The sequence below is a fragment of the Protomyctophum parallelum genome (genome assembly GCF_964188405.1).
Source record: "Protomyctophum parallelum genome assembly, chromosome: 3".
Lineage (NCBI taxonomy): Eukaryota > Metazoa > Chordata > Actinopteri > Myctophiformes > Myctophidae > Protomyctophum > Protomyctophum parallelum.
The window spans coordinates 14620496-14634293 of record NC_139698.1 but is presented as its reverse complement, the minus strand read 5'-3'; the positions used below and the strand labels follow the sequence as shown (position 1 = coordinate 14634293).

The 13798-nt window shown below is 41.9% G+C and overlaps 1 protein-coding gene across 1 annotated transcript in view; it reads left to right on the top strand.

Annotated features, from left to right (window-relative positions):
• LOC310855430 (thrombospondin type-1 domain-containing protein 7A-like) overlaps nucleotides 1-13798 on the top strand; it is a 130350-nt gene that overhangs the window by 98821 nt on the left and 17731 nt on the right. Inside the window, exons 16-20 of the mRNA XM_083760435.1 lie at nucleotides 6392-6570; nucleotides 7462-7595; nucleotides 8045-8198; nucleotides 9874-10015; nucleotides 12027-12142. Coding sequence (XP_083616561.1) covers nucleotides 6392-6570; nucleotides 7462-7595; nucleotides 8045-8198; nucleotides 9874-10015; nucleotides 12027-12142 — 725 coding nt within the window. The remainder of the gene's footprint in view (nucleotides 1-6391; nucleotides 6571-7461; nucleotides 7596-8044; nucleotides 8199-9873; nucleotides 10016-12026; nucleotides 12143-13798) is intronic.

The window sequence follows — 13798 nt, the reverse complement described above, 5'->3', positions numbered from 1 at the left end:
CCTGGTGGAGATAATAAAAGTAAAGATAGGAACTATACAGTATTATATGACACAGACGGTAATACACATTCCACAATGCACTTGTTTACAGTATACTGTACATTATATAAACAGAGGCAACAACAACGTGGGGGGGGGGGGGGTATTGGAAGTCCCATGCAGTTCCAGAGTTCTGCACAGTGAAAGTGAGGGGGATTCCTTTTTGAACCTCACTGCCTCAAACACCATTCAAGTTGTGCTGAGCTAGTGGTTTTGATAGACTGGTACCTCTTGCCGGATGGTAGCTTTTGGTAGAGGTGGCGACCGGGGTGAGGGGTAATCTTTCCTGCTCTTGCTTCTTGGAGAGATGTCAGGTTGCAACCAATGATCCTCTCGGGCTGACCCAATGATCCGCTGCAATCTGCACCTGTCCAGAGGCAGTGAACCAGATGGTGATGGATATACTCCATGATGGCTGTGGAGAACTAGCCTGGTCAACCACCCCCCCCCCCCCCCCCCCCCCTGAATACATTTAATTCCTTTCAGAAATGCAACGGGATTTCAAGTGGGAGTGGTTAACCAGGCTAGTGGAGAACTGAACTGGACCACAGTTTTCTGTGGCAGGTTTAATTTATTCAGCTGCCGCAGGAAGAACATCCTCTTGGTGATGATTTAGATTTTAGAATGATGACGTTCTCCTCCCGCTACTAGGCATGTAACGATTCACGCAACTCACGATACGATTCGAATCATGATATTGGGTTCATGATATGATTTCTCACAAATGTATTTTCCAGACAAATGACCTTTTTGTATTAGGCTATTATTTCTCTTTAGACACAAATCCAGTATTGGCTTCTTTTTCTTTTACAATACTGTTTTTCAATAATAATTTCTCTTCAACAATTCTCAAATGTTTTACATAATGTATTTTGCAACATAACACAGTATACATGTTTTTATTTAATTGATTTAAATTGCCACTATAGTTTATATCGATATATATCGATATACGATATATCTTTACATGCCTATCCACTACTGAGAGTGGGAGGTTATACAGATTATGGGCTCTTTCATATTCTCCTCCAGACTTTAGAAACAAGCTCTCTATGCAACAACTCAACAATGCATTGCAGGTACGAAATTGTGGTGTTTCACAAGACTGTGAAACTGCTAACAACAGAAATAAAATATACAAATATACAACAAGATTATAATAGAGAAAATAGTGGATTGTGATGAAACAGTAGTTCTGGCTGCACCAGGAGCTACATGTAGGAGTCTGCCTTCCACCTGTAGGTAGAATCATCCCCTTTGGAAGACCACTGATATGAGGGTTGTTCAGAAGCTGGACTGATTGATGGCTAGAGTTGAAGCTGTTGGTGGACAGAGAGAAGAGTCGTTTATACACAACATTTGAAGTCCCAAGTGAACCACAAGCCCACCACGGGTCATAGAATTGTGATTCTAAATGAGTGCATTATGGCCTTCTGTATAGTGTCAGGTTGAAGCTCATTAATCTAATTACAATAAAGGTCTGCTGAGCTCAGCAGGCACCTGTAAATGTGGGTGTGTGCGTGTGCATGCATATGTGAGTATAGCCTTGACCGTTCTTTGACAGGGTACTGCATATTTTGAATCAAATTGAGATACTCACTGAACATTTATTATAGTATACCAGTGATGTAAATCGGTTTTCAATGTAAAGGGGCCCAGGACCCAGGGGTGGTCTCTTAGATGGGTCCCATGGACATTTTATAAGTCCTACTTCAACGACATTAGAGTACAGTACTGAGTACAGTATTGCATGCACCCCACGACCCCCGGAGTGTGACATGATTGTGTGAATTTGTGTCCTTTCTCAATGAAGTGCATGAGTCTAAGGTGCTGTCTACACGAGGACGTATTCTGCGTTACCTGCACAAGTACTTAGCCGATCCGCCCTTTCTGCCACATGGAGAGGGAGTTTTGGTTATTTATTAATGTGTACATTATATGTGAATGAAGGGTGTTGTTTGACCTGGAAAGGGAAGCCTTTAATATTGTTTGTGCATTTGTTCATGAAGTGCTAATGGTTTATTTCACCATAACCACTTACATAAGTATCACAGCTATTTTACATTTGCACATAATGTCTATAAGTCTCTTCTCCGAGGCCCAGGCCGTAGCGTAACGGTCTGGGCACCGGACTGGTGATCCAGTCGCGGTGTGCCGCGGGTTCGACTCCCGGACCCGACACGGCCTTTACCGCATGTCATCCCCCCATCTCTCTCCCGTTTCCTGTCAGCCTACTTTCTATCCCTTAAAAAATCAATAAAGGCGTAAGCCGCAAAAAAATATCTTTAAAATAAAATAAAAAAAGTCTCTTCTCCGAAAATAACCGATCTGCCATGAGCTATTTTCAGAGAACAGATAAATTATGGAGATTATTTTACAATATAGGCTACATCAACATACATGTCTATTGCATCATATCAATGACTATACATCCATATCTAGTGTTCATTTAATCACTCGTTCCTAACCTGTTCATGAATTACTTAAAAAAATTATATTTGGTTGTAATGATAACATGTAAACACTATATACATTCATTCAATCACCATCGCCTTTAATCACCATCTTAACACAATACATCACATACAGTACAAAGTTTGAAACCCCCAACAGTTAATAAAGCCATGACAAGTCTGTAAAGTGTGTATAAATTGTTTATTTAAATAAATAAATAAATAAATAGGCTATTCCAGATGAGTGCTACACAAAGGACTGACTGCTTGTTGCTTGTTGCTCCAATCAGTTAACCTCTTCTCTCTGGGGGAAACTTTGATGCCGGCTACATACTTGTGCGGGTAACAGCCCGATCCGTTCTCGTGTGGCGGGGGTCTAAGGATGCAGGATACAGGCTATTTGCATCACTGATATTATACTATACTGTAGGCCTACTGTTTGTATGTATGTAGTTACTAGTTGATGTGTGATGACTGAGGATTGTCATTGCTACTCCAGTGAATCAAAAATCAAGAGGGTTTAAATGTTTGGTGTGGCATGTTCCACAAGATGAGAGGAAAAGGAGGAGGGGATAGGGAGGAAGGGTAGCTCCTATGTCTACGGCTTGTAGATCTGCTATTTTCGAGAAGTGTTCTGCCCAAAACAGGGACACTAAGGTTCATGTTGTTAAAGGCTCTCCCTCCCATTCTACTCTTAGATATTCTCAGTGTCACAAGTAATCTACAGTACATCCTGGGAGCGCACATGGTGTTCTAGCAGGCTTACTGTATAAGGTGCAATATGCTCTTTAAGATCATATGAGTTGCTATAATCGAGTGTCTTAACAAATTGTGAGACCGGATGTGGCACGATTAATATAAGTCACATCTCCCAGGAGCGTGCCTGGCCTTTGCAATGTTATATGTAGGTGAAAAAAGGCAGTAGCCTATTTTTATGTGGGAGTTAAAGGACATATCCTGGTCTAAGATAACTCAGAGATTCCTTATGGTGGTACTGGAAATCACGGTGCCATCCAGCATAGTAATAGTTTCTACAGTGCTTAGTATCAAGCACAATGGCTTCAGTTTTGTCTGAGTATAGTACTGTGGGTAGTGGTAGTCCCTATAGTCTTTATATCTTTGAGATAATGTGACTTCAAAAGAGAAGCATTTTTTCCACTTGCTGCGGCTGGAAGGCTACAGATGTCATGTTTGTTTCCTCATGGCAGCTTTCTTTATCAGTATGCTTTTTTGAGATTATGGTCTCATACTGTGAGAGATGAGTTCCTATAGGCTAGTGGCTTGTAATGCTTGCTGGCATTCAGCTGAGGCCTTCAGTTGGAAGTCCTGTATAGCTAGCTGCCTGTCTCACTCAGATCAGTCAACCTGAATGGGGATGTTAGTTGCATTCTGATCGGCTGCCTCAGTGCACTCACCCTCAAGCATTTCTCCCTTGTTTGTCCTTTCTTTACTGACATCAAAGAGCTTGGTCCCATGTGCTGGTTCATCCTCCGACTCCCCTGGCCAAACTTGTCCTCTCCATGGCTCCTTTGGCTTCTGCAGGCGTTGTAATATTCATCTGACAGCTGCACTAAACATTCTTAAAAGGACAGGACAGAGCTACAGGTGGAAAACCAGTAAAGTATTTGTCAACCACCAGTGCATGCGGTTCAGTGTCTCCAATCATTTATGTTGCTTGTCTTGATACGGAAATCGAAAAGGAAAGATTAGACATCACAAGTGATTTATTATTTATTTATGCTAAATGTGCAGTAGGAGGATGACAAAGATGGATGACATGCAATAGGCAGATTTGAACTATAACATCACAAGGACATGGTATATGCACTTAAGTTAATACTGCTGTTTTTCACATAACAGTAGTTTGTTTTGATGCAAACCCTATGTCTAGTTTTAAGATTTATCTCTGTACATAAGTAGAAGGTATAAGAAGAAACACATGTTTTAGGATACACAGTTCATTAACATCTGATGTTCATCATGTGAGTGATGTGACATATGGCTGACTGTCCCTAGCCCTACATGTTCTGTATGAAAGTGACATATGGCTGACTGTCCCTAGCCATACATGTTCTGTATGAAAGTGAAATTATACACATGAAGACGGAAAGCATCTAAAACCTTGCTTGTGGAGTTTTTGTTTATTTTTTCCCCCAGTGAAACATTTAGTTACACCAACATTGTTTCTGTGAACCACTTTTATTGTAAACTGTTACTTATACTTTTTTTTAATTATTTGTTTTACTCCATTTGGTCAAGGGAGACATAAACCATCACCACACTAGTGGACTGGACATCAACCACTTTGTCAATGTGGGGACAATGCCATCTCAAACTTTCTTGTAGATTTTGCCATACTTCTTAGTATTAGTATTAATTGACTCCACACTTTCCTAAATAACACAATTGGTGTGCAAGGCAATGGTACTAAAATCTAAGTAAATGATTATGATAATGATAATTATGTTTGATTCCGGTCTGCTTATAAATAAAATAAATGTATTTATGGATTATTTAGCTGCTGCCAGCTGTCAGTATTTATATTGTTAAATTGCTTTTGTAATTTTGATGGCATCATTTTATACATTGTTGAGGCCCTCCTATATACAGGTTTAATTCCTTAAACAAACATTAAAAACCCCATTGACAGGAACTGGGTAAATTACATAATTTTGTCCCTAAAAGTCTAAATGAGCCCACGTCATAAGATAAAAAAGAAAGAAAATGGAACAAGTGATTAGACACCCAGAGAGACAGTCCACCTTCTCAGCTCATTCAGCCCATCGATTTTCTTAATCAAATACTGAATTGATTTGAGCATCTTGTTACATAACAGTAACAAACTGCTAGCCTCCCTCCACTAACACAAAGGACACTGTGGCAGCAGTGGCTTGCCACTAGGGAACTGGATGGTTCCTGTTCAATGGGCTCTCCCTGTGTTAGTGTTGAAATGTCCTTGAGCAATACACTTAACCCATACCATAACTGCTTCCTTGCATGGTTTCCTCTGCTGTCGGTGGGTGATATGATAGAGCGTCGCAGTCTCTGAATGACGAGCGGCCCGGAAGAGAATTTCCCATTTGTTTTTCCCATAAACGTTTCAAAAAGTGTCATAAGATATGTATAAGATTAGATTGCGGGTTCCGAATTTCTGTGTTGCTGTAGTGTAATGGTACAGTAAATGCCTTTTATCCTGTGTGTGCATTGACCAAATACCATATTCAACAGATACCATTTTGCTCTTATTGCGACCACAAGTCACATTAACTATGAAAACTTTCATTTTCTGTCGTCCTCAGTCAGTCAATCTGTCACCCCACGCCTCCATATGTGACCAGATTTGACTGAGAGACTGCCATCACGCAAATTCCAGCTTTTCACCAGAGGAGAAAATTAGTTAATTAGTTAATAGCACAGACAGACTCTTCACATACTAGACTAACTAGAGCATGTCTGAAATAAGTGTCAGAGCTTAAAACGACATGTAAATATGAAATAAATACTTAAACATGTACGTAGCTAGGTGTAATGTTAGAGACCACAGAAGTGAACCTTTCAAGCTTGTTTTCTCAACTCGCTGTTTTCTGCAAGACATTATTCTATAAGCCATATCTCCAAAACTGGTAGGTCAAACTGAACAACCAATATGTCAATTTGAAGCTATGTTTCCCTGTTTTCATATGACATGAAAACGACAATTTAAAAAAATCCAATGGCAGTCTCTCAGGGACTCATGATTGCAGGGTCTGACATCATCAAACCCTCTACACACAAGACACGCTATATATGGCCATGATTGGGTGATTTGGGTCACACTTTTGCCTGTTCTTTGAGTTAGCATTGATCTGAAGGCACGTTTCACTCTGGCAGTCTTTAACGGTTTTCCTTCGTCCACACAGGCTACATTGAGGAGGCATGCATCCTTGCTTGTCCGTCAGACTGTAAGCTCAGCGAGTGGTCCAACTGGTCACGCTGCAGCAAGTCCTGTGGCAGTGGGGTCAAAGTTCGCTCCAAGTGGCTTCGAGAGAAACCCTACAATGGTGGTCGGCCATGTCCAAAACTGGACCATATCAATCAGGTACAGTAATGTCCAGTTCCATAATGATGGTTAAATCAGATTGTTATGGTGCTGGATGAATGGGAGTTTGAAACCTCAGCTACTGTTTCAGTTTGCCATTGTCTCCTAGAGTGTGTTTATAAGCTGCGCTGCAATGTGTTTTGCATTATGGCAACTTGAACACGCGCAATACTTATAAGACTAACTGCAGAGGGGAGAGAAATAAGAGGGAGCAAATGAAATCTCAATGAATAATAAGCTTGAGTCCGCAAGGCTTTCCATTACCTTCCTCTCATTATTGCGGCAACTGTTTTTGCTGAGCAGTGGCAGTGAGAAAGAGATGGTTCCTATAAATGGAACCCATCTACCATATTTATGTCTTGGCTTCATGTTGGCTGATTTGTTGAGGTTGCTTTGATTTTAAATAAATAAATAAATGTAAATGCTTCTTGGCCTATGTGAATATCAACAGACGCAGATTAAGGTTGTGTTGATGTTTGGTGCACAGTTTATGCAGGTATTTGTGCTGGGGGCTTTTCTGATTATGTCCTTTAAACTGCTGCATTAATCAAATGTACTGCACTCTATGCACCGGGCATACATGCATTAATCCAACTGTGTCTGTTTTTAATATCCTCCCCAACGCCCACTGGATATGACTTATTGCTACAGGCTCAGGTAAGAGCCTCTCTCTTCTCTCATTTATTATATGGTCTCACATGTTGAATGTCATCCATGTCAGTGGGTCCCTGACATACAGTATATAGATGGACAGCACATTGCCACCATACACCCAAAATGGAAGAAGAAAAAAATGGCAGTAGCATTACCAACATAATTGAAGCACCAGAACACCTTCCTTCCTGTATAACTAAACATATTATATTGTTCCAATCCTTTGCATGATCACAGGTGTATGAAGTAGTACCTTGTCAGAGTGACTGCAATCAGTACATCTGGGTGGCAGAGCCATGGAGCGTTTGGAAGGTTAGCAATGTGGATCTGAAAGAGAACTGCGGTGAGGGGGTCCAGACCAGAAAAGTCAGGTAGGAATTCATTGAAAATTATAGAACCTTCTTAGTATTTTTGTTTTCCTGCATATGCATTCAATTTCAAATACGTGCAGATATACAGTATACTTGCAGTCATAGAAAAGAACAGCACACATATTGTATACTGCAGTAAGATATTTCAAATTGGGGGTCCTTGAAATGAAAAAGGTTGAGAATCACTGAAATAGCCCACACATTCCGCTAGTCACAAATCCTCACCACCACCCGTAGCCCAGTTATAGATGAAAAGGTGACCTTTGTACTGTCCCTTGACAGAATTACAGTGTTGTTCATCATTCCATTGCATAGGTCAAATAAGAACAACCTCAGAATACAGTATCTCTGGGCCAGTCCCACAGGTGCATGCCAAACACCATTGTATCGCTGGGCCAGTACCACAGGTGCATGCTAAACTCTGTCTTATCTCTGGACCAATCCCACAGGTGCATGCTAAACACCATCGACGGGCCATCAGACCCAGTAGAGGACTACCTGTGTGACCCAGAGGAGATGCCTCTAGGGGCCAGGGAGAGCCGACTGCCCTGCCCCGAGGACTGTGTCCTCAATGACTGGGGCCCCTGGAGTCGCTGCAGCCGGGTAAGAGCTGACACACACACAGAGCAGCCAGAAGACATTCGCGCAAAAAAAGTTAATCTCTTAACAAATGGAGCTGTGAGAATTCACCATAAGCCCCATGAAGATTAATCCCGGATGTCTATATCTCATCAAAGTTATTTTCTCTGAGGCCTAACGAATTCAAAGGATAGTGAGACCGTATTGTGTTGTACTGTGTAGCATGTGAATCTTTCCCAGCGGGTTATTTCTCGCCCACAGCGGAGATATAAAAGAGATATACGAAGTGTAGTGAGGTATAAAAATCACAGTAAATCACTTATATTACCCAGCATTCATTGGGTATTGAGCAGAGGAGCTAGAAGATTTATGATTAAAAACAAATCCAAGAACTGAAAGTCACATTTACGGAATATACACACTTCTTTGTGGGAATATCTCACAGAAGTATTGACACACTTTTACTATCTGTCCTTAACATTGGTACTGAACAGCTTTAAGTTTACTGCTCCTGCACCCTGAGACCGCTTGCAGACACATGTACCGCTAGGTGAGATGATCTCGATCAGGACCTAAAGGGTTTGGTTGAAGATTCAATTGGAATTTGTAATTGCTTCCTTAGGCAAAACCTCCACCAGAGGATTTGGAGTTAGCTACTTTATCAGACAGCTTGAGGATCCAATGGAGTTAGCTGTTTTTGTCAGAAGCGCGTTTTAATACTTTTAATTGGTTCAATATTTTTAAGCAACACAGACGAATGGAGTTGGACAGCGACGATATAATTTGTTATGTGCCGAAAATAGCCCACCTACAAGTTTGCAATGTGTTGTGAGCTTGTAGATCTGCTATTTTTGGGGCATGACACCAGCACGCAACCAAGTATAATTTAAGCATAAGAGACAGCAGAATATTCAATTCAGCTTCTGCTAGAGTACCTCTGACAACACTGAGTTGTGCTAAAGGCAAAATTTAACGGCTTTGACTTCACCCACTGTTCTCACATCAGAACTCAGGCTATCGTTAATCACACCCATTCTCTCTGAGTGCCTGACACACGACTTCCCACAATTCCAATCTCGGCATGGAGTCCACAGCGGGCACCAGTGGGACGGCACACATGTTTTATTCATCACTCCACGACTCCAGCAATGTCGTTATTTTAAAGACTGTCATTTCTGCCTCACTATCCCCACTGTGGGCAATGGCTGTGTAAGAACTGCTGGTATGCCATTCCAGTTGAAAAAAAGACATGCTGTCATTTCCTGTTGAAAAAAGCCAAAGATTTTTTTATTCTGGGAATGTGAACAGAAAAGGGAGTGAATACTGTATTATTAGAAAAGTAGTCCCTCTGGGAGATCCCAATCCAGAGAATGGCTGAACATCAGCGTGTCCTATAGTAATCCACTTATTTTGAGAAATTATTTATGTAGCAATAAGCTGAGAAATAATCAAAGAGCAGGCAAATTCACCCAGTTGAATAGACCGTATTGTTGAGTAAATATGGACATCATATTGGCAGGAGTTCTGGGATGAAAAAAGGCTTAGTTCCAGTTTGAGGATCTGTCTGCACTGAGTTCTTATCACTTGCTACAACATGGCTTGCTCACTGGATCATTTATGCTTTCATAAGAATATACACCCCTCATCCCTCTCTCATTTTGAAAACATGCAAATGGTTAATATAAATCTTCTGTTTCAGCCTTGCACCAGAAGCAACAGTCGAGTGCGGACGGCTTATGCACTCCGGTCGCCTAGTGTGGGGAGAGAGTGTCCTGAAACCACTGACAAAGAGCCATGTAGCCTGAATCTAAACTGTTTCAACTACTTCTACAATATCACAGGTAATGGACATGAATAACAGATTCCTTTATGAAATTGCATAAAAGGCTGATTTAGTCTGGGAGTCCTGTTTTGGGTATTATCCTCACAATTCCTCATTAACATAATATACAAAATATAGCCATGCGTCTGTTCTAAATGCAATTAAAATTGTTTTTAAATTGGCAGTACTTTATTACAAAATGTAAGGCTGACTGTCAGAATTCAATTGTATTAATATTTGTCATCTAATCTTCAATGTTGCTTTCTTTTCCCAATTTCACTTGTTTTCCTCTGTCTTTGTTTTTGTCTGTGTCATCATTACACTGGGAGACTTGGCAGCTAATCTCCACTTCTGATATCCCAGTGGCACACAGCCTTCCCAGGGCATATGTACATAAAATACGAGTACAGATCATTATAGGGAAGAGGGTCTGTTTCTCATTTTGGCTGAGCCCATCTTGGCTGAGCTGAGCCATTTCTCTCATTCTCGCTTGTTCTCTCACTTTCGGCTGCTCTGTTGCCGTTTCTCTTCCTCAATGCAGTCTCCCTATTCCACTCCCCAGAGCTTCACAAAGCTCCCCTACAGGAGGAGACAGAGCTTCCAGCTCTGAGTTGAGCTCTGAAACGAGCTCACTGCAGCTAAAAACAGCCACTCATCTTTGTCACAGGATAGCAGGCGTCATGAGTATTTTTGTATTTTTTAACAACAACAGCACACACAGTATATGTATTTATGTAAGGGCATTGGTACCCAAGTGCCCTGGATTTGAACTTGACGTGCTGACAGTGATGCCACACCCTCCTCCACTTTCAGAGGAGAAGACTGGAATAGGACTAATAAAGCTTGCTTTGTTGGCCAAAGGCACCGTAACACCTAATTTATACAATGTCACTCGACAAAAATAACAGATTTTCAACTGAAAAATGGGTCAGGTCAGGACGTGATCATCCAACAAAGTCTAAATTTGCCCTGACACAGACAGTACTGTTATGGTAATGATAGGAAACAGACTAGGGGGAGTCAAGAGAGCTGATGCCACATGCATTGGCCTCTTTTCTGACAAAGAAATCATCATGATACTGACAATGTAAGCTAGATGTTATTTTAAGATACTGTAATATAATTGTCAGTATGGCATTTTGTCCTTACACTTGTAATCTATTAAACTTAACATTTTAAGATCTATGCACAAGATCTATGATGTGGTCATTTGACATAATTTATCACATTGGCATATGCCTGATTAAAATATTTAGCATGAATTCAGATAATCCAAACTGTGGGATATACTGTATATCCACAACATTTCATTTTCTTCTTTATTATCAGTTACTTTATTTCACATTATGAGTTGTCACTAGAACATCTGTTGCCTGGCTGGTACTGTTTATTAACACTTACTATGCATTGCTCATAATGTTTGCAGAAGATTACTGTGTAGCTGCACTGGTTGTGAATAACAGCATTAGCTAAATGGCAGTGAAATGAAAATGAAGTTGTAAGAAATGGAAATCCTTACAGTCGGGGAAAGGGGGCTACTGCAGCTGATAAAATAGCATTCTTGATAGAGTATAATGTGGAAAAAATGGGGAGAGTTGTATTTGATGCTAATGTCTCCCTCCCCGGGGATCTCCAGTAGAGGGAAATCAGATGTTGTCCAATTTTCTTTCGGGATCATAAGCCACGTAGCATGAAATGGCATCATAGATATTCGAACACATTGCAGTGGGGGTGTTGGTGGGACAATTTAGCTGTCACTGCTGTCAGCCAAGTGCAAAGAGCATCCGTAAGAATTGGCACTGTTGTGAAGCTAACAACCACAACGGCAGACTGGCTTGCCTTTATTTGCTGGCCCGTAAACATTCACTGTTTGGGAGTACATGTCAGCTGAGCATGTACTGTACTGTAGGATGCTACAAAGCTTGTTCAATGGCCTAGGCACAGAGACTCTGAACGTGTCAGCTGTTACTGCTGATTGCTCAGATCTGTGGGCGATAGTGTCACAATGTCACCGTGTTGTTTCCTCTCAGACTGGAGTACGTGTCAGCTGAGCCCTAACGCTGTGTGTGGGAATGGTGTGAAGACCAGGATGCTGGACTGTGTTCGCAGTGATGGCAAGTCTGTTGACCTCAAGTTCTGTGAGGAAGTAAGTCCTGGATCTCTGTAAATGGTAAATGGTGCATTTATATAGCGCCTTTATCCAAGGCACTTTACAGAGATTGTGCATTACATTCACCCATTCACACACACATTCATACACCAATGGCAGAAGAAACCATGCAAGGCACCAACCAGCACATCAGGAGCAATTAGGGGTTCAGTGTCTTGCTTCACCAATGGGCTGGAAGAGAAGATCGGAAATATAATACCAGTTAGCAAGAGCTACGATCAATTTGCTAACCTGGTGCTGAAAACTGCTCGGAAATACATCCCACGAGGCTGTAGAGTTGAATATATACCGGGACTTTCAAAAGACTGTGCAGGACTCTATGACAACTACGTCAGCATGTTTGAAGCAGATCCCTTCTCAGATGAAACAACTGTCCAAGGTGAGAAGGTGATGGAAAGCATTGCCGAAGAGCGAAGCAAGACCTGGAACGCTCTTATTGAGTCCACAGACATGTCAAAAAACAGCAAGAAAGCATGGACACTTAATCACAAGCTACGGGGCGATCCTAAAGCAGCTCCTCAGCACCCAAAAGTCACTGCCAACCAAGTTGCCAACCAATTGCTCGAAAATGGAAAGAGTAGAAAGAGAGGGAAAAAGACCAAGCTGAACCGCAAGCAATACACCGAGGACCCTGCTTTTACAAGACAGCTTACCATGGAAGAGCTCAAACCAGGAAAGGCAATTGGACTGGATAACATCGCAACAGAACAGATCAAGCACTTCGGTCTCAAGGCAAAGACGTGGCTTCTACAGCTCTACAATGAGTGCTTATCAACACACAAGCTCTGGAAAAAAGCCCACATTATAGCACTGCTGAAACCGGGGAAAGATCCATCCGCTCCCAAGAACTTCAGACCAATCTCACTTTTGAGCCACACCTACAAGCTCTTTGAACGTCTGATCCTCAACAGAATTGGCTCCTTTGTTGACAAACACCTCATCCCTGAACAAGCAGGTTTCCGCCCTGGCAAGTCGACAACTAGCCAAGTACTCAACCTTACCCAGTACATCGAAGACGGTTATGAGGAAGGGATGGTAACTGGTGTGGTGTTTGTCGACCTCTCAGCTGCCTATGACACAGTCAACCACAGACGCCTCCTCAGCAAGATCCTGGAGACCACAAGAGACATCTGTCTGACAGAGCTGATTGAAAGCATGCTTGTAAACAGGCAATTCTTTGTTGAACTAGGAGGAAAGAAAAGCAGGTGGCGAAGACTCAAGAATGGCCTTCCACAGGGAAGTGTGCTTGCACCACTTCTCTTTAACATCTACACCAACGACCAACCAAAAAGTGCAGACACTCAGCGCTACATCTATGCAGACGATCTCGGCATAGCTGCACAAGCCACTGACTTCAAAGTTGTGGAAGACAGACTCTCCAATGCTCTGGCAGAGCTAACACCCTACTATGAAGAGAACCACCTACGTGCAAACCCATCTAAGACTCAGGTGTGTGCCTTCCACCTGCGAAATCGTGAAGCCAAGCGCCAACTGAAGGTCAGCTGGTCAGGACCCCCCTTGAACACTGTGAGCACCCTGTCTACCTAGGGGTAACCCTGGATAGATGTCTCTCTTTTAAGACCCACACAGAGAACACCAAGTGTAAAGTGAGTGCGAGGAACAACATAATCC